Below are 20,013 nucleotides of genomic sequence, written 5' to 3'. Positions count from 1 at the left end.
GAGGGCTTTGGCGGCTTTGTAATTCCCTATGAAATTCATAGCTAGTCAGAGGATACCTTATTTCACCTCCGCGCATTGCCGTGGGCTAGCGCGTATCAGGCCTAATCGAGGGTCTTCTGTGACACTGATTGTCAATACAAATGACTTTAATATACATGTGGCTGTTGTGTAAAATCATTGTCAAATTGAAGAATAAATCATTGAGTTATGGCCCCGTAATGCAACAAAGTGCACCATGCATTTTGTTTTATTGACAGTCCGGAGCTGAGAACAAGTGATGCTAATGACACAATCTAGATGTGATCAAGGTCGGCTCCAGCCCTGCTCACTTATGCCTGGAGCAGAGGAAAACACTCATCTGCACTGGATCATTTGCCGTCTCCAGATACATTGCGGTTTATAGCCAATTATCTCTTGCGATCCCATATTGATTACTGTATTATCACTCTTAAATGTTCCGCTGTTGTACATGGGCTTCAGGGGGAATGGGTTTAGAAGGCTTTCAGACCACAAGTGCCGAATCACTGCGGAGGATTCCCCAAATGCTCTCAGATTTGGTTATGCGCCATCTCAGTGTTTGTGTGATGCTCTGTTTGTTATTGTTTTTGCATTGTTGCTTTGAACAAAGAGGAACAGAGGGATGCATTACTATTCCTTTGGAAAGGTATTACAGTTCTGCCCCCTCCGATCTGTCACTGGAGCTGGAGAGAACAACGCCATTTAAATGGCAGCTTAACTGAAGCGTTGGAATACGCAAATCCATTCTTTTAGGATTGGTGATGGTAGTGAATTCCAACACAAAAGATTCGGCCAAATACCGAATCCGACGAAATTTTACAAAAATGCGTTTTTCCAGCAGCGCTTCTGCTATGTGTCTCACTATGTGGTTGCTCTCAGAAGAATAATTTTTAAAAAATAAATAAATAAATAAAGCACTTCTGCGATCATTGTCAGTCAGTCCATTGTGTAGTTGTACTGATGTGAAGGTTACTGTCTGGCTGGTGTTTTTCATTAAAGCCATGTCTCTTTTTTTTTTTTTTTTTACTTTGACCTCTTTTTCTGTAATTTCGGATGCCAGAGAGTATTTTCAACCATTTTATTTCATCCACTTCTCCATGAGATATGTGAAATGTGTGATGGTAAACGATTGTGCTTTGAGTGTTGTATGCACCAAACTGTAAAATCTGAAAGAGTGTTGTGTAACTTGGTTAAATCAAATTAGAGATATAGCCTCATGAAATGAACTTGACAGTTTAATTTAAATAGTTCAGGGCAAAAGTTCTGAACAAAAGGTTCATGGAGAGATGAAGTAAAAGAACTTCCTTGGGGGAAGGAAAAGATCTAACTCCTATTTGATGTACAGCTGCACAGAAAACCAATCAAGATATGACACCGGTATATCTTTTTTTAAACATAAATAGCTAATTTATGTGTGGCGGTAGTCAGCATTTTTTATTTCAACAGTTAAAACTCTGGCTGGTTTAAGTGTGAATAATATAATCAAATATTCACAGCAAGATCGTATGTAAATGCTTATGCAATCGCAAGATGTAATTTATACTTTGCCTCATTATTTCCTTATACTGTATGTCTAAGTAAGATAAGAGAAAAATGACATAATGTAATATTGTACCTTTACATTTCTGTGAATTCACCATCCTTCACAGTAGACTAAGGCTGCATATCCATGATCACCATCTTGCCAGTAGAAACTCTTTGGAACATAAGGGCCTACACCCGGCAGGGCAGATGTGAGATTTGGCTTTGACTCCTTTAATCCTGAGTATCAGTTCATATCATTCTAAACAAAGGGTTGATAAATTCAGTCTGAAGCCAGATCATGGATTTGTAGCATCACTGCTAATTCACTTCATCTATATTTAAAATGCACATATATTAAAATCCAAAAATAATTTCCTCTCATCTCTTACACGGTGTACTATCCACAAAGTAACCTCTGGTTGACTTCGCGGAAGCAGTCTGTGGTAATGAAACTTTGATTGAGAATGAATCAGTTGGAGCATCTGTTTCCGCGTATCTTGTTGGTGAGTTTTCCTGGCCCAGTGTATCCGTAGCCTTTTGAGGCGTTATGCTGTTCTGAGTGGGCATGTGAGATTGCTGCGAAACTCTCAGAGGAGCCGTCTGTATGTAGCAGCACATTCGGAGGAACCTCTGTCTCTCCAGCACCTGTCAATGCATCCCTCGCCTCCAGCTTGAATTCCTATTGACATTTCTAGGCCTTGCGACAACTTGTCCCACCGCTCCTAAAGGATGTGTAACGGATACAATTTCTAAAGATACTTCAGCTGCAGGCAGAAATTAACCTAGGCCAACTAGTACACGCTGTACTCAGAATGTGCATCAAAATGTGGCACCGTAGTGCCCTGTCCTAGAGAAATCAAATGCTGCGTATTCAGGAAGCCTGCAGCGTGGCTGGATTACGAGAGCCGTGTGTGGTCATCCAGCATGAAATTAGCGAATCAAGGTAGAGAATTGAGCAGTGTGCAGGCATGTTAAAATTCATGCCAGTCATGCTAAAATAGTTCATGAAGACAATTTCCTTCCCTGAGTTCAATTTAGAAGCTGAAATTTGTCAGAATCTTACGTTTTATATGTGGAAAATGTTTTGCTACATGCATGGATCACATGGGCCAGTGTTCACCCAAATTAGCCAAGCAGGTCAATCCAATGTAGGTTGTACATTAAAAAATTCTGATTCTGATACGTCATGACACTTATTTACACAGAGTCATTATGGTTTCATGTTAACAGGCATCATCTATATATCTATATACCCAGATATGTAACGGCTAACAGGGTAATTCTTTACAAAATATAAATACATATTTTTAAATATTAGAGATTTAAGGCCATCAGGGATAGAAATTTAAAATTCCTAATTACCTGGCTGCAGTGCTCCTAACCCCAGAGTCCTTATCCTGTACAATACCAAAAGAAAAAAAAGGTAAATCAAAAAATAATATTTTTAGTATTTTGTTGTAAGTTAACAACACAGCATTGCATCAACATCAGAAAACATAAATGAAAAGAAAATGTATTAAACAGAATGGCTGTGTTGTGTAATTATGAGGTGAATTGATGTGACTAATGTATTCAATATTCAATTAATAGACATGGTTGGTTCACAGATACCTTGTATGTTCATGCTGGTCAAACACAGTAGGGAGATGGCCTTCCTGAGAGCTGATGTCATATCAGGAGGAAAAAAAAGCACTAGACAGGCTAGTAAACCAAAGTGGATGCTCCCTTGTGCCAAAACATACTCATCTTGAGTGAAGGGGTGTGTGTAATTTCCACTCCTCCAGTCCCAAGAGTAACCTGCAGAGATTCCCCATTGAGAGGTCAGTGTTACATTTTTAGACACAAAATGAAATGAGCCAAGGCTTCAGATGAGTTCTCAAAACCAACAGAGTATTGGCTGCATTAGCTTGTAGTCCACCAAGCTCTGTGGAGACGTGCACCACTGCCAGTCAGCAGGTCCACCCCTCACTTCATCCTGTAGGAGACTATTTATTGCACATGCATCAAATTGGCTGCCTTCTCTGATCTGATTGGTGAGGCTTAATAGTTATTTGGGGGCATTGTTTTTTTGTGGGGTGGTGAGGTGTATTGTTAGTCTGAGGAACAGGCCTATACTTGGCAGACAGGGAGAGTCAAGCTTGAGTTAATAAAGCTATTTTATTATTTCTGTAGTGAGTCGTGATGTGATCCAGGTTGACCAGAACTGACAGACTGTCAAGATAGGGAAATACGAAAGCTTCTGAACGATAAAGCAAATTTTATATCCTTTTCCTTATTTCCATTCTTTTGATTAGTTTGCAAGACAAGATGGGGTGAATTATATGATGTTTGAAACATTCACATTTGAAGTGGTGAACTGTACTTTTATTGTTAATCAGTATCTGAGTGACGAATAACATTAGAAATGCATTAATCAGATTGCTAATTAACTTATTTACATCCTTTGACTGTACACTAACACTTTGATTCTGTGTGTACATGCTGTTGACATCCATAGAGAGTTTTGTGAGTGTACAAAAAAACATTTGTTTTTTTGTTTTTTTTAAAACTGCAGAAAAAAATAGTGGAAATGCTTGGCTCCCTAATTAGACAGTCTTCACTCCAGAGGCAACCTCTTCTGACAGTGAACAGAAAATAAGCTGTTCATTTGTTTTCACTGAAATAGTGTATTTTAGCTTGTTTCTAACCACCACATTATCTTTTTCAGAGAAGACCAAAAAATAGTCATATCTCCAAATCGAAGTAAATCAGTGTTTTTCTGTGGAGTTTATGTCCTATTTTAACTGCATCGGGGTACTATGTGCTCATAGTCATCCACACATTTATCAATGATAACAATTAGGTCCATTTCCACAAGTTTGTTTTTTCAAATCAAAATGGATTCTCCAAGCGGCAAACAAAGCACTGAGAGACAAGTAATCCCTCTTTTCCCAGACGGTATTTATCATGCCTTTCTTAGGGGAGCCATTAGTCAATATCATTTTCTGTCAAAGGGAAGAAACACAATGGCCCTCTCCTAAGATTCAATACGGCTGTCTCATTCTGTCGAAGAAAACAAATACTCGCTTTATACTCCAACGTCCATGCAGATACAAGTGTGCGGATGACTTGTGAAATAAAGGGTAGCATTTTGTTATGTGTAAATCTGCCACCCGAATGCCTTTATAACATTGTAAGTATGGCCTCTCTGTGTCTGTCCACAGCTGGGTGAATAACTTTGGTCATGAGGGACTGGGGTTGCTCTTGGATGCGCTGGAGAAGCTGCTGGATAAGAAACAGTAAGATCCTCTTTAAAAACGGGTAGCCTACATTTTAAATAAGAACTAATAAGAATGTTCTTCAGCAAGGAGTTTAAGTGGCTGCCAGTCTCACTTCTCTCTCTTTTTGCAGGCAAGAAGGCATCGACAAAAAGAACCAGCACAAGCTCATCCAGTGTCTCAAAGCCTTCATGAACAATAAGGTGTGTTTTGGGGGGGGGGTTTAGGGGGAGGTTGACATTACAAGGGAGACAGTATTGCAGAATTCAGTACTTCTACATTAATTACCTTAATGCTTCCATTCCTGTAATACTTTTCAACACTGCTAGTGTAACAACTGAAATCTAAGATGATTCATCGGGCATCTGAAAACAGTTACTGTACCCGTGTGCTAAACTTTGCCGTTTCAAATCACCGTAGCTGTTTGCACATTTCAGGCCATTGATTCAGTTTCCAATGAATCTGCTGTGACAATTTTAGAGCCTCCCCGTCCTCCCTCTACACCCCAACGGCACCCCTGACGTTTCCATTCTACACAGTGTGAAGAAATCCGTGGCAGAGCCTTCAAATTCCCTTTCACATGAATTAGTGCAGTGCATTAACACAGCGAGGCACCAATCGATCAAATCACAGGCTCGCCCCCTTAACAGCAAGCTGTACGCGCACGGAGAGAGAGGGGGCAAAGAGGAAGGGTGGAACTGGAGTGTTGTCTCAGTTCGCTAGTAGGTTCCCTCTGGGGAAGCCAGGCCATGTTGTTTGTTAGGGGAGTCTGCCACATAGGCATTAAAAAACAGGAGTTACTGCATTACCTGTAATGCTATACTTGTAGCGCTCTTCCTCTGCAGACATTAATTCATTTCTTTTTTTTTTTCCTTTTTTGGGAAGTCTTGCTATCATTTTTCACCAGGTTTCCTAAATAGCTCACAGTCCCTGGTTTCTTCCAAGAATTGAATTGCTAGTGGCCAGATTTCACTATCTCTTTACAAAAATCCCCCCAAATGCATCCAGGTCATGTTAAAGACTTAGTCTGAGGGGTTTAAAAGTACAGTAAAGTGTGTTTGTCCCCACAGCCCTGTCCTGAATTGTATTAATCTATCACAATCTCCATGTTCCTCCCTTGGTCTCGTTGGCCCTGCTTTAGAAGAATTAGGGCTAATTTTGTATTTATACCCAGTGTGGTGGCTTGCTGTTGACTCTCCTCTCTTTAGTCCCAACTCATCAGAATGCCTTTATAAAATGTCAGGGCAAAGGTACCAGCATGTACACAGCAAACTGAATGTAAATAATTAATCTGACCATTTCTCTGTGTCATCAGTATGGGCTGCAAAGGATTTTGGGAGATGAAAGAAGCCTGCTGCTCCTGGCCAGAGCAATTGACCCGAAGCAGACCAGTATGATGACAGAGATTGTCAAGATCCTGTCGGCCGTCTGCATTATCGGAGAGGAGAACATGTAAGTTTCATCAACCATGCACTCAGTCTGTCCATCCGCCCCTGCTGTTTTCCACAGTGCAGTTCACGGTGTCTTCAGAATAACATGTCCGCATCATCCAGTCTCTCCACCGGTATGGCACACTCCCAGTGTGCATGAAGAAGTTAATGAAGTATAAGTGCAGACGACCTGTCAGAGACCTAACACGATGCTTATTCAAACATTCTGTGGTCTTATATTGCATCTGAGAGTAAGCTTTGAGACGTGTCAGAGTCTATTGGTTAACATGTTCTTATTTAGCTGTTTGGGCTGTGTAATGTATTAAAGTGCTCAGGGTTGTTCGCTATGAGCACATAGCCTGGCTGACAGATTATAAATTGAATCCAGGAGAGTTTTTTTTTTTATTGTGTCTGCTACAGCACCAGTCTAGAATAACAATGGCAACAAAGGCAGCACTTCAAAGTGAGGCTGAATGCAGGGACAGAAACCGAACAAACCGGCAGACAACCAAAAAAAAAAAAGAGAAAAGGCATCCTGGAATTGGTCAAAACAAAATGCACATCATTTAGGCCAGTTTCACACCGGTTATGAGCCCTTGGTGTCTGGCTCTATGCAGTGCTCCTTCTGCGCCTTGCGCTGCTGCCACATAATATTTCTAGCCACTGCTGCACTTCTTTAATGCTGATTGCCTCTGAATAGAAAGGATCCTTCCTTTCCAGTTTCATGGTCATCACTCACACCGCAGGACCGGGTGACACCGTACGTGGCGGCGGAAAACGCTGCCATTTGGTTGCCGTAGTGTAATCACAGTGCCCCCGGATATAACACGCATACAAGCGCTTGCACCTCAGCATCAGAGCCTGAAAAGAGCTGACTTTTCAGTCTGTAGCAAAATCCTGCCCAGAACAGATGTAGGAATTGCTGGCTTGGTTCAGAAACCATTATAAATGACAGCATCAAAGAGGCGCATGAGCAGTTAAGCAGGTGTCACTTTTTTGGAGCGGATTCAACTTTACATGAAAGACAGACTGCAACTGCTCCGATCTCCCTTAAATGCCCCAATTACTGAAGAGGGGGGTCTCACCCCTATATATTTATTTATTTTACTTAACATATATATTTCTGAAAAGGCAGGGTTGGAGTGATCTGAGAGGGAGAGAGAGGCATTTGTAGTTGTGATTAATGCGCGTGGAGTGTAGTCTTCCTGTCGCTTTCCCTCGCGGTGGCTTTGATAGATACGAAGGGGACACTAATCACTGCGGTACTGCAGTAACAAAGCCATGCTGTGGAATGGCCCCTCCCTTCCTCTCACCAGCGGGATGCTGCGGTGGAGAAAAGTAGCCACACACAAGCCTCACATCTCCCCTACTGCAGTTTTAGCAGAGTGAACAGGGGCGGTGGGAAAATAAAATCAGATGTGAAACCAAGTCTAGAGTGCTCTGTTTGGTCCGTGTTATGTTTTTTTTTTTCCCCTGAGTGAAGCAGATAAAAACCAGACTGTAATCAGGTCCCTTTCACCTGATGGGGAAGAGGGAGTCTTATTGCACGATAAAGAGATGCAGATAAGACCAGCTTTTTCTCTGTTTTTTTTTTGTTTCTTTTGTTGCTAGGGTTATTTTAAAAGACTTCAAGATTTCAACTTCACAGCCTCTTATTTGTGACATGCGCCCTTTGTGTTTACGGCACAGTGAATGTGCCCCTTTTCTGGTCCACGCCCAAGCTATTGGTAGAGATATTGTGAGACCCTATTAAGTGTCTAATTTTTCCTTCTTGAATAAGGGATTTTGATAACACACTCCTGCCTGCCTGCTACTGCCAATTGAGTTTATAGCAGACAGTTTGACAGTGGGTTATATCAGCTGCGTAAACCTGCACTGTAACACTTTAGTCTGCAGTATTACGGAGGTATTAAAAAGGGGAAGCTGTAATGCAGTGTTCAGCACACAAAAAGACTTAGGATGGCAGAATGTGTTAATGTCTCCTCTGAAGGTGTTGTGAAAGAGACGAGGAGAGATCAGAGGATATGCGGAGGGGAGGAGGAGATTGTTAGTAAATGTCCTGTCTGAAGACTGATAAAGGCGTTTGTTGACTTTTTTGTGTTGGCTTGTGCTGGCTTGTTTTCTTTTCAGCCTTGATAAGATCCTGGCTGCCATGACGATTGCGGCGGAGAGGAATAACAAGGAGAGATTTGCCTCCATTGTAGAAGGTCTGGAGAACCATGAGGCTCAACAGCTGCAGGTTGGTGCAGGGTCCCCTGGCCTAGAACACACCAGGTTTCTCAGTGATATTACATTATTTTCTCAGCAGACACCTTACATTTTGTATGTTATATGTTTGTTATATATATTATATATACAGTGTTCTGTATTCAGTGAAGTGTGGCTATGCCACACCAAGGGTAATTTCCTTACCCTTATGTTGTCTTTGCTTTTATTGGTGAAGGGATTCAACAGTCATTCAAAGACATAGACATGCTCTGCACATCTGTACTGAACTCATCAAGAAAACATCAGAGGCCTTTTTAAATAACACCCATTCTGACTACATATTCAACAGTTTCTCTAACTTCAAATTGTAATTCTGTTCCATTAGATGATTCCTTGGGCTTGCATGCACCATTATCTAGGCAACTAGCATGGTTTTCATTTTTCAGTGTTTTTTAGCTGAAGCAAGGCAGGTTAAACACTTAGCTGAATGGCATGACAGCCATACTCCAACCATTGCTTGGCAGGTTCAGTTCCCTTACCACTATAGTTCCCTTACCCCTGCAGATCCCTTACCAGTACACTTCCCTTACCACTGCTGTTCTCTGAACACCACACCTCACTGCCGCTAATTATACAGTCTTTTGCAGTGCGTTTTATTTTTTTCCCACACTGCTCATAAAGTGCACTTCACATGATGGTTTATCTTTGTTTTCAGGGCTGTATATGGCTATGTGGAATGATGGCTGGCCTGGAGAAAAAAAAAAAAAATAAAACAATAAACTGAAAAGAGCTTCACACGCCACTGCCACAGGTTATGGACAAAGATTTGCTCCACTCGGTGTCACTCATTCCTAAAGGGCTCTTTCCTTTGTGCCTGTGTTTGACACGGAGGCCAGCTTGCAATTGACAGTTCTGTCACTTTCAGGTCTACTGTACCTCCGCCCCTGTCGACTCCAACACATATTTACTCTCTCTCTCTCTTCCCCTTCCTTTGTCTACGCTTGTCAACCCCCAGCACCTAAACTATGTTCTTCCACAGATTGAGAGTGCTGGGTGCTGAGACACACTGAGAGGCCTATTTTGTCTATATCTTTATCAGCCCTTTCTTTATCCACCTCCGCTTTGAAGAAGAAAGAGTGATTCTGACACTGTTTTACTCCTTCTGAACAGCCAGCAGAGCAGAGGCATTGTCTCAATTTGTTACCAAAGTCCAGACCGCACAAGCTTTGTTTTCCTGCCTTTTTTTTTTTTTGCACTCCTGAGCTTGGTCTCTCAGGACTGAAAGTAAAGGGCAGCCATCCGGCAAAAATTTCTTTCTCTTTTTCTGGCCTTTCTCTCCAAGATTCTTTCACAGCTTTCTGTACCTGAGGTCTTCCATTACCTGCGTACAGCCCAAGCGAACAAAAGACTTCATTACAAATTCAATGTTTTTTTAATTCTTTCTGTTACAGTGAACAAAGATATGCGTGTAGGTATTTATTAAGAGCAAGGTAAATCACTCACTCTTGACAGGAGACCATTCCATCCAATCTTTTGAGAAAAAGAGAAATAGAGAGAGAGAGAAAGAGAGACAGAGAGAGACAGAGAGAGAGAATAATCCCTTTGGTTGTAGGACTCTGTTTTCCACATTTTAAACTACCGGTAATGAAAAGCGCTGCTGCTAATTGTGAAGTAAATTAAAGTACCTTGCTGATGCGCAAAGTTCAAAGAAATTAAAGACTTTAAACCTGCGACGGGCTGTGGAGTTTAACTTGTTAATGTGATTAAAATGTGTTTTGCTGCGGTTCAGGCTTTACTTCATCACAGAGACGCCAGCATCCCAACTTTTAAGCCGTCCCAGCTGTGCGTTTTTTTAATTACGCTGCCAAAAACCTCCTATGGCTGTGCGTCTTGCTCGATGCATTAGCTTCTCGACAGTAAACGTTTTCATCCTGACACAAACTAAATCTTTCCAACGGCATTAATGTTGGGCGGGAGAGAAAAAAAAGTTCAGCGGCATAATGCAAGTTAGAAGTTTAATGATGTGTGTAAATGTAAAGGCGTTTGCTCTGTGGCCGTAAGACCATGCTCTCCAGGTGATCTACTGGGCTATGCAGAGAGTGGAGGACACTGGACTCATTGTAGTGCTGGTTGTCCTGCACTGTCCTTTGCTGAATCTTTTACTTCTCCAAAAACATGCTGATGTCCCAGCCACTCTTGCACATATGTCTGTAAAGTGTACCCATGAGCTCAGACTACCACGTAAAAATAGCGCACTGTTCCTTTACTCAGGTAGATTAATACAAACCTGTTCAATCCGGTGGTCTTCTGGCAGACGTCAAAGAAAACAAACCATGGCTGTTCTTCCAGATGGCGAATTTTCCCAATTCCCACCGGAATACCCCCTGGCCCATCCTATATGTGATAGGATCATCTCTTCTGCACTGCTTCTATTTTAAACATCTCAAGCTTCTGGTTCCTTATGTGCTCGTGTATTTTTGGATAACTTTCGCGTGAGTTCCCTCTGACCCGCTTCAGGGAAAAAAAAGAAAAAAAAACGCTTAATGGAGGTTGTCCATAAATAATGATTAAAAAAAAAAACCCAAAATGACAGAATCCCCCGTGGCCTCTTAATAAAACATGCCAGCCAACGCAACTGCGCCCGGCAGAGAATAATAATGGCCGCTTTTCAGATGTCTTTCACAGACATCCTTCACTTTCCATCGACCTGCCGTTCAAGGAACATTCCCCCCTCACAATTAGCATCCCTCCGCAGCCCGCTGCTCTCCCAGGAGCAACCTTATCGCCTGTTAAGGCCCATCAGCATTTTCTCCTCCTCTTCCCCAGACAGTCTCCAATCCAATAAATCAATTAAAAATGCACAGCTGTTCAATCCCCCCCCCCATATAACCATCCTCACTCCCCTTCCCCTCCGCCTGCTCTTTGGCCAGACAGCCAGCTTTTTTCCCCTCTCCTCCTCGCTTCTCCCCTCTCCTCTCTTCTATCTTCTATTCTACATTGACCTTTAACTTGTGTAGCTCACATCGATTTTTCGCAATGGGATTACATACAGGCGTAGTTGTACTGTATGTCTTCGGTATGCCAGATAGGAAGCCAGCATAGCTCCATTCTTGTCTCACAGAAATGCAAACAGTGCAAGTACCTCTAGCTCAGGGAGTACATTTTGTAAGTTGCCATATACCCTTATTACATTAATTTATTATACTGCAAGTTAAGATGTATTATGTCATCCACCAAAACCAAATACCAAATATATTTTCAGAAAGATTAATAATGTTGAAGAATACCATAAACCACTAAGAACACCAAAAAAGCAGATTAAAAAAACTAAAGAAAATGGAAATACAGGGGGTATTACAGAATTGTGTTATCCCTTCAATTCATTTTCTTGCAGTGACATGAGCGGATGAATGTGTCCTGCGGGGTGGGTGTTTTTTGGTGGAAAGCCAATTGGTTGTTCAAACCCTCTGTGCGTGGCTTCCCCTAGGTGGCTTGCATGCAGCTGATCAATGCCCTGGTCACCTCTCCGGACGACCTTGACTTCAGGATACACCTACGCAACGAGTTCCTGCGCTGCGGTCTCAAGAAGATTCTGCCGGTGAGTAAGGACTGGACCTCCACGGGGGGCGAGAGAGCCTGCGATTAGTCACATGCTGCGTATGTCACTGTTACAGTTTTTCACTGACATGTCATCCCCTGATGCAGTGAATATCACTCTGTCTTTTGCCTTTCCCTGCCACTCTTTTTGTGGGAAAAGTTGTAGATATCTCTTCTCTGTTTACAGAAATCCTCATTTGTCCACCATTCAGGAATTCATTCATGTAGGACACGTGTACATTTTGTTTCTAGGTTACGTAGTTCCTTTGTTGTTTTAATTGTTATTTTGCTCTTACCACAAAATACATCCTCTCCCATATGTTTTTGTCAGAACTAAATTTAGGAATACTCTTTTTGCTTTGTTGATGGTAGCAGCCATGATTTAATGAACAGATTCCATGTTCTAGCACAAAAAAATAAAATGAATAGAGTATATAAATTACACACACACGGCGTGTTTGGCCAGCCCTCCCCTGCACTGGCGTTGCGTGCTGTCTTCCATCCCTAACTGGTGTTTCCCGAGACAGATGGCACGCCCAAAGTGGCGCGTGCAGTGATTGATAGCTGCAGAAACTGGGTTACATTTGGCCCTGTGCCGTCTGTAAACAGCATTGGCAATGATTCATATTAAAGAGGTAAAGTGCACGGTTTCAGCCTCGTGTGGAGGAAGCAGGTGCTGCTCGGATGAAGGAGAAGGGATGTGCATTTCATCTCGGCGCTGACAATGTCCTGCGTAGCCGTACCAAGCCGGCCCGGTCCTGGGGTGCCGCAGATGCTTCGGCTCTCAGTTCTGTCTGAATCCTCAACTGGTGGGTCCGCGGTGACTTACTCAGAGACAGAAAATGGGACAGATTATGGAACTCCCCCACTTTTACAAAACGCCGACTGTCTGATACACCCAAGCGCATATGTTTGTAAGGGGGTTGGGGTAACGCGGAATTAGTGGGAGAGCCATTTGGGGTGAAGCACTCTAAATCTGAACATTTTGTGATTGTTCATTTTGTCTGATTCTTTCTGAAATTAGGAGCTGAAAGAGACAGAGGAGCTGGACATCCAGCTGAAGGTGTTCAATGAGAACAAGGACGAGGATGCCATCGAGCTGTCCCACCGCCTCGACGACATCCGGGCTGAGATGGAATATCCTTTGTCCTCAGTCTTTAATTTACCGGGCACAACATGGGCCATAATGAGTGTTTCACGCCAGTCTCAGCAAGATGCAAACTCAGTGCTAGGACACGGGGTTATTTAGGAGTAGATCCAAGGGACCCGTTGAGCAATATCTGCTCTCCCCTGCCTCCAAGAAAATCAAAGACTTTCTCACCACAGGCCACCCATTTCTCTGCTTACTGTCCTTTCTTCAGCTCATTAAAGGGCTAAACGCCCAGAACATTACAATCCACCCAGCACAAGCCATAGGAGACCTTCTGTAAAACAGTGGCACATTTATCAAAACTTTTCTGTATATGTATATATGTGTGTGTGTATGTATATATATATATATATATATATATATATATATATATATATATATATATGGAGTTTGGCACTGATGAATACGTGTCCAAACAAATCCGGTATGCAGAACTTTGTTTTGATGTATGTACAATGGGTTATCAACCCACGTTCATCTATATCTGGCATTGACATTTCTTGTCTGAACAAGTAGGCTTCCCATCTGCCATTACTGCTAGATTGCTTTTTGAGATCAGAATAAGAAATATTACTGTTGGTCAAATACATGTATTCATTCAAGGCGGAATGTTGAAAGATTGCGATTAACAACTTAGTGGTTCTTCTTTTCAGGGTCTTTTTTTTCCTCCAATCCTTTGTTCATTGACAAGTCATGTCAAAGCAACACACGTTTTTATACCTTTTTCTTCATGGCTCAGTTTAATATGACAGGTCTTTGTCTCGCAGGATCTAACCCATTGAAAAACGACTTGTTCATTTCTTGCTGAATAATGCAGATGATAATTGGACCGGAATCCAGTTTTTTTTTCTCACCCTTACCTGGTTGAGTCCCTCAGCATGCTGCTGAGATTGTAGCGGGCATGTAAAACTCGCCTGAGTTTGCAAGCAGACCCTGTTAGCCTCAGTTACTACTATACAGATGCCTTAAAAGTCACACATCAGAAGGGGTTTTTCAGTGCCCATGTGCCATAGAGAGGGAAAGGGGAGGGGGAGGGGGACGGGGGGGGGGTAAAAATGATGAAAACACCTTGATTAGTAATTTGCTTGAGCACGCTCAAGTCCTGGACCCATCCAAGGACTGTTCGGTATTGATCGCTATTGTTGTGCTAATCTTGTCTCTCACCATTCCTCTCCCTCCTTAAGAATACCGCGCGCCCCCCCCAACCCCCTGGTGCTCCACTCCTTCCCGCCCCGTCTGCCACCTGGAGAGGCTGTTGAGGCGCCGGCTCATGAATATTAAGACGCGAAGGTGCGTCTCCTTTCCAGCCAGACTAGGTCTGGGTGCTGGCGAGGTGACTCCAGGCAGCTGATGAATATTAATGGGCAGTGGCACGGCTGTGTGATTGATTGACCCTACCCCTCGACTGCCCTACATCTCACCTCGCTGCCGCTTCGGCTCACCTTCCCTCATATTTATTCATGGCCCTCAACTCCACAACATTAGTTGTACAGCAGACCCCCCCCCCCCCCCCCACACACACAAAAAAAAAAAAAAAAATCTGTTTCTCGGTTTAACATTTCCCTTTGGGTTTCTTCTTTCTGGAGCATCTCTGTGTCTGTTTGCTACAGATGCAAGGAGCTGGACATTCTCCCACGTAGATCTCCACGTTTTGGTTGCTTGGCTTGTGGCCGTAATTGCATCTTGCTGGTGTAAATGTTAACAGTTATCTTCCGATTCGCTCAGCCTCGTGCAGGACGAGTAAATAATACTTTGAACGGCCGGTATTGCCATCTCTTGCTTGTGGAATTTGTTACGGGAGAACTCATTTAATTACAGACATGGCTGAAGCTAATGAGAAAAAGTCAACATTGTTAAAGTGTTTCATTTTAATGATAACAATTGTCAGATCAGAAATGAGTTTTTTGCAGTTCGGAAAGTACCGTGAGTGTGGGTGGGGAGTCATGCTCATTTCCAGTTTGTATAGAGAAAAAAAACTAGATCCTCTACGGCTGAAGTAAATGTCAACTTGACTTTAAATGTCAGCGTATTAGGAGTTTGAACCTTTGGCTTTACCACAGTTCAGTATGTATATCAATACACAGGCTATGACCTAGTCCTGACCTTCAGGACACTACATGCATGCTGGCTCTCATTTCAGCTCAGCTCTCAGTTCATTACATTTGATTGAGTTGTTAACTGATTTTAATTGATTTTGATTGAAATTAATTGATTTTTATTTGAAATTTTGACATTTAATCTTCTGTAAATCCTCACAAAAGAAATGTGCATTCAAAGGGTGTTTGTGCTAAAGTTTGCTGCCCCTTTAATCAATTTTGGGTAGCTTTATAAGTTAAATGTAGTTGGTGAATGATTTTTTTCTAGGTTCCATACACTTTTGTTTATACACTTCTGTTTAAACAAATATGCCTCCCACAACTCTTTTCTGTACCAAATAACAGCAGATATTTTTGAGATGCTTGTCAGATCCAGAACAATATTTGAGATAACAGCTTAGTTAAACCTAATCAATTGCATCAATAAAATCACAGACTGTGACACTCCAAAGATAGAGGTATTGATCAATCAAAGATTGGTATGATAATAAAGATGGTGAGCACCAACCTTTCCACCTATTCATACTTATCTCAAATTACATATACAGGAAGTGGAAAAAACTGTGGCGCTACACCCAGTGCTACATGTCTTTCAGTTTTTGCCAGCCAATTACTGTCAGCTTTCCCCCATGATAGGGTGGCACTGATTATAAATCTGCCCTGTCCCTCCTCTGTATGTTAAAGACATTTGGGGCGGGGAAACATCATTATGCCTAACTCCTGGACTAGCTGCAGCAGCCAATCCGATGCTTTTATTCCCTGTCGATTGGAGCGGATTGGTCCGGAGCAAAACCGGAATGAATGCAGAGCTGCAGACTGTGAAAGCGGTCTGCCCCATGCTATGTATCGCCCCGCCGTCAGCTTGTAAATCTTTCAGCAGACACTGTCAAAACGCACGCTACATATTATGACGGCAATCAATTTTTCATCAGGCCCTGCTTAATGCGCTGTGCATTATTCCCCTTCCCCTTCGCTGCTGCGTGTATACCAATTTAAAAGAAGGCTATTCATTTAATAGTATTTTTACACAGTTTTCCAACAAGGCAAAAAAAATCCACCAAACAAAAAATTTGAATAAACCACCCAGCTATTTCTCCTCTGTCTGCAGAGGTTTTGGTTATTTCCTGCGAGTTCAAATAAATGGTTTGACAGCATCTTACCTCAGTATTTGATTGCAAATGTGTTTTGGAATAATTTTACAGGCACTATCTCACTTTTTCCATTCCTAAAAAATCTGTAATAGAAAAAAAGAACTGTTGGTTCTATTTAGTAAGCATTTTGTGTTGGTGGAGTTAACGGCAGCTTGTGTGACATGTATGATCATTTTCAATACAAATAGCTACCAGTCCATCTTGCGGGAGGGGACATAATTGTTGGAGGAAAAAATCATAAACAGACACAGCTCTTTTTCTTTTCTTTTTTTTTTTTTTTTTAAAAAAAAGAACAGACAATGATTTCCATCTGATACAACATCTATTTTAGACATCAAAAACTGTAGCCCCTGCTCCCTGGGGAGGTTCTTTGTTGGACATATAATCAATACTGTTTGCAGGTTTAAGAACAGATCTTTTCTTATCTAAGGACAAGTGATGGCACAATGTGAGGACTGGATTTCAGCAATATTTTCTCTTGACGAATACATTTTTCATGATTCTGGGTTTAAATATTCAAACCTGTTTGATTAATTTCTCGCCCCTTGAAAGGAGGCGTCTGACAGGTAGACTTCTGGGACCGTGTTTATTGCAGATTCTTTTCCCCTACCGCGCCATGTTTGCTCCTCTTAAGAAATGAGCTCCCAAAAGGGGAAAAAAAGCCGTTAAAATCATTACAACTTTTGGTTATGCATGATGCAGCCTGTCTGAATACTTGATTGAGGGGAAAAAGGCAAAACAAATATTGAGGGATTACCAAGATGCCGCCTCGGAGACAATTTAAAATGCACAGTAAGTGCCGTCAGACAATACATCAAACTGCCGAAAGCCAAGGAGGAACGCTAACAGGGTGCTCAAATCTGGAAGGAGGCACCTGGCCTGCTTCCTTTTTTGAGGGTCAGAGGTTGCAGCGAAAACAAAGGCAGTGCCTCGTAGCAATGCTACCTAACCGCCCACTTTTTTATCTTTATTCACTCTAAAACTTTGTAATTTGAAACCCATTAATGCTTGATGAGAAGGAGGTCTCACTCAAAGAAATGTACGATATGCATATGCAACTTATTAAAAGCATCTCTTCACATAAGTATGCCACACACACAAAAGCAATGCTTTTAGCTTAAAGAACAGTGTATTCACGAGAGAGACATGCTCCAAGGGTTGTGTCCAGATTTGTCTTTAATAGGAATAATGGTAATGAAAGGAGAATATAACTGTGGTCAAAAATTGATTCAATTCTGCATAATTTAACTAAGTGTATATAGGCAAGATCAGGATGCAGTTTCCTTTTTTGAACATATTCATTATTATTCTTCAATTTGCATCTTTTACAAAGCTTTCAGTGTGAGAGCAGTAGTATAATGAATTAAATTTCCAAAGAAGCCCTGGGTCTCATCAGAGTTATATTTTTATGGGTAGAATGATCTCCCTCTACTGTGCGTCTCCCAGGCTCCCAGCTGAAGAATGGAAATGGGGACCTGACTGCTCGGAACATCACAGTCTCCTTTCAGGCCGTTGTGTGTCATGATGGGGAACAATTTTTGATGGCAAAATTAAGATCTTGCCCATTTTTCTTGTGTACTGTGTTAGAATGTTGACAACGAGCAAGTCTCTGACTCCTTGCTTTTCACGTCATGTGACTTCCTTTTTGTTGGGAATAGCATGGGATTTTGCAAAGCTTATAGGTGTGTGAAACCTCTTAGTAACAACATCACATTCAGAAAAACCTTGGCAAGCAGCTTTGTGCTTTCTCAGTAAGAATTACTACGAATATGGCAGTGTTGTTCTTAACTTCTTGCTCACTGATATGAATGAGGTCTACCATCTGCTGTCCAACATGGTGAAAGACACGGGGTCAGAGAACTACTTCCTGTCCATCCTCCAGCATCTCCTCCTCATCAGAAATGACTACTACATCAGGTGAGTCTCATGTGTTCCTTATTGTTCATGTAAGCACGCCTTAGAGTGCCCACTTGGTTTAGTGTTTCCATGAAAATATTATATACCTGTTCTATAATGTTCCTTCTAAACTGTGGATCAAAGCAGTGTCATGAATTAAATCTCTTTCTTACTATGTATTCATTGACTTAGAAACCCGAGTGATTTAGTTATTTAAAGGAGAGCCCTGATCCATGTCCTATTACGGGAGCACAAGCATGTCAGTCACCAAACTGCAAGACTGCAGCATCTGTGCATGCAATGACAGTGATCAATTCAGTGCTGCGTCAGACCTTTTGCAGAAATAAAATATTTAAAAAAGAGAGGGAGGAAGGGGGAAAAAATAGTTTACCATAGACAAGTTCCTGCTCACTTTGAGCTATGAATAATGTATTCGTCTTGCTTGTTGGAGAAAGTGAGAAATAGAAAACACATTAACCAGATCGTACAGCAAATTCCTCCTCAGCATTCCTGTCTGTGTCTGTCTCTGACGCCAGGGCCTGTCTCTGACAGTAAAAAAAAGAAGATCACTACAAATGCTCATTAAAAATGCATGTTGTTATTAAAGATATGCTTTTAAAAATACATTTTCACTGCTTCCCAGCTAAGAAGCAGGTATAATTCCACACACATTAGTCACTCCGCTAGGCGTAGCCTGTCACGGGTCACTCTATACAGTGTTCACAATTAATCATCTATATCTACTTTAGGCCCTTTGAACCTGTGAATCTTATTATGTAGTAGATTAAAACAGGTTGTAAGGAAATAAAATGTCTATAGTCTTATATTAAAAAGAACCCTTAAGATCGTCTTAAGCTTTGATGACCAAGCCTCCATGGGAAAGGCGAGCGGAAATGTGGCGGTGCTGTCTTTTCCCGTCAGATCGGATCAGTCGATAGAGAGTGCCATGTCCACAGGTGTTGGAGATGGGCTCCTGATCAAAGACGCGGGGAAAAGGAAAGGTGCCAGCACTGATACGCCAACAGGAGGATGAGTTTGTTTCAAAGGTTGCTTCGCGATTTCAAACGGCAACCTTTGCTAATATATCAAGAGACCGCCGTCTGTCCAGAAAGCAGAAAACAGAGTCGCCTGATTTGTTTGGTTTGGGCAGTAAAACAGAGACGCACGGTCCCAATCCTCATGTTTTCGATTCCCTTTTTTAAACGAAGGGCGTCACATTGTGATTTTGATTATCGTCATTACAGTGAACTGGTGCCACCGAACAAGACCAAAAACAGAGATTATACAGAGAACCTTGCCCATTGAAATCATAGCGCCTTTGGGTGAAGTGTGATGGGGCTGGTTATTTAGAGCGGGGGTCTGTGTAAAGGACTGTCTGATGAAATGAGCAGTGGGGGGGGGGGGGCGAGGTGCCAGATTGCAGGAGAGGCTCGACGGGGCCAAGCTCTGGCTTCTGGATCTCTGCAGTTCTGTCTTTTCTGTTGGGCCCTGACAGTTCTGGGTCAGCCGCTCCCTCTCCGTTATCTCCGCCCAGCTGTGGGCCGGGTACGACGGGGAAAATAGGACAGCTTATTGAGATGATAATTTGGTGCACGTCGGTGACAGTCGTAAGCCGGGCGCCTCGCTGCAAAGCCATTCAGACCCGACACTCGCTGCTCGGCCGACACCAGCAGGCAAATCCGACCC

The 20,013-nt window shown here is 42.2% G+C and overlaps 1 protein-coding gene across 2 annotated transcripts in view; it reads left to right on the top strand.

The window, feature by feature from the left end:
• The window catches only part of diaph2 (diaphanous-related formin 2), a 397,085-nt gene that overhangs the window by 112,923 nt on the left and 264,149 nt on the right, over positions 1 to 20,013 (top strand). For both annotated transcript variants that reach the window (XM_036548047.1, XM_036548046.1), the window contains exons 8-14: positions 4,746 to 4,820; positions 4,933 to 5,002; positions 6,115 to 6,251; positions 8,360 to 8,468; positions 11,925 to 12,035; positions 13,059 to 13,171; positions 18,232 to 18,348. In XM_036548047.1, the coding sequence (XP_036403940.1) occupies positions 4,746 to 4,820; positions 4,933 to 5,002; positions 6,115 to 6,251; positions 8,360 to 8,468; positions 11,925 to 12,035; positions 13,059 to 13,171; positions 18,232 to 18,348 (732 nt within the window). The remainder of the gene's footprint in view (positions 1 to 4,745; positions 4,821 to 4,932; positions 5,003 to 6,114; positions 6,252 to 8,359; positions 8,469 to 11,924; positions 12,036 to 13,058; positions 13,172 to 18,231; positions 18,349 to 20,013) is intronic.

This window comes from Megalops cyprinoides, chromosome 16, assembly GCF_013368585.1.
Source record: "Megalops cyprinoides isolate fMegCyp1 chromosome 16, fMegCyp1.pri, whole genome shotgun sequence".
NCBI lineage: Eukaryota > Metazoa > Chordata > Actinopteri > Elopiformes > Megalopidae > Megalops > Megalops cyprinoides.
Note: the sequence above shows the minus strand (reverse complement) of the source record. Positions and strands in the feature narration are given on the sequence as shown.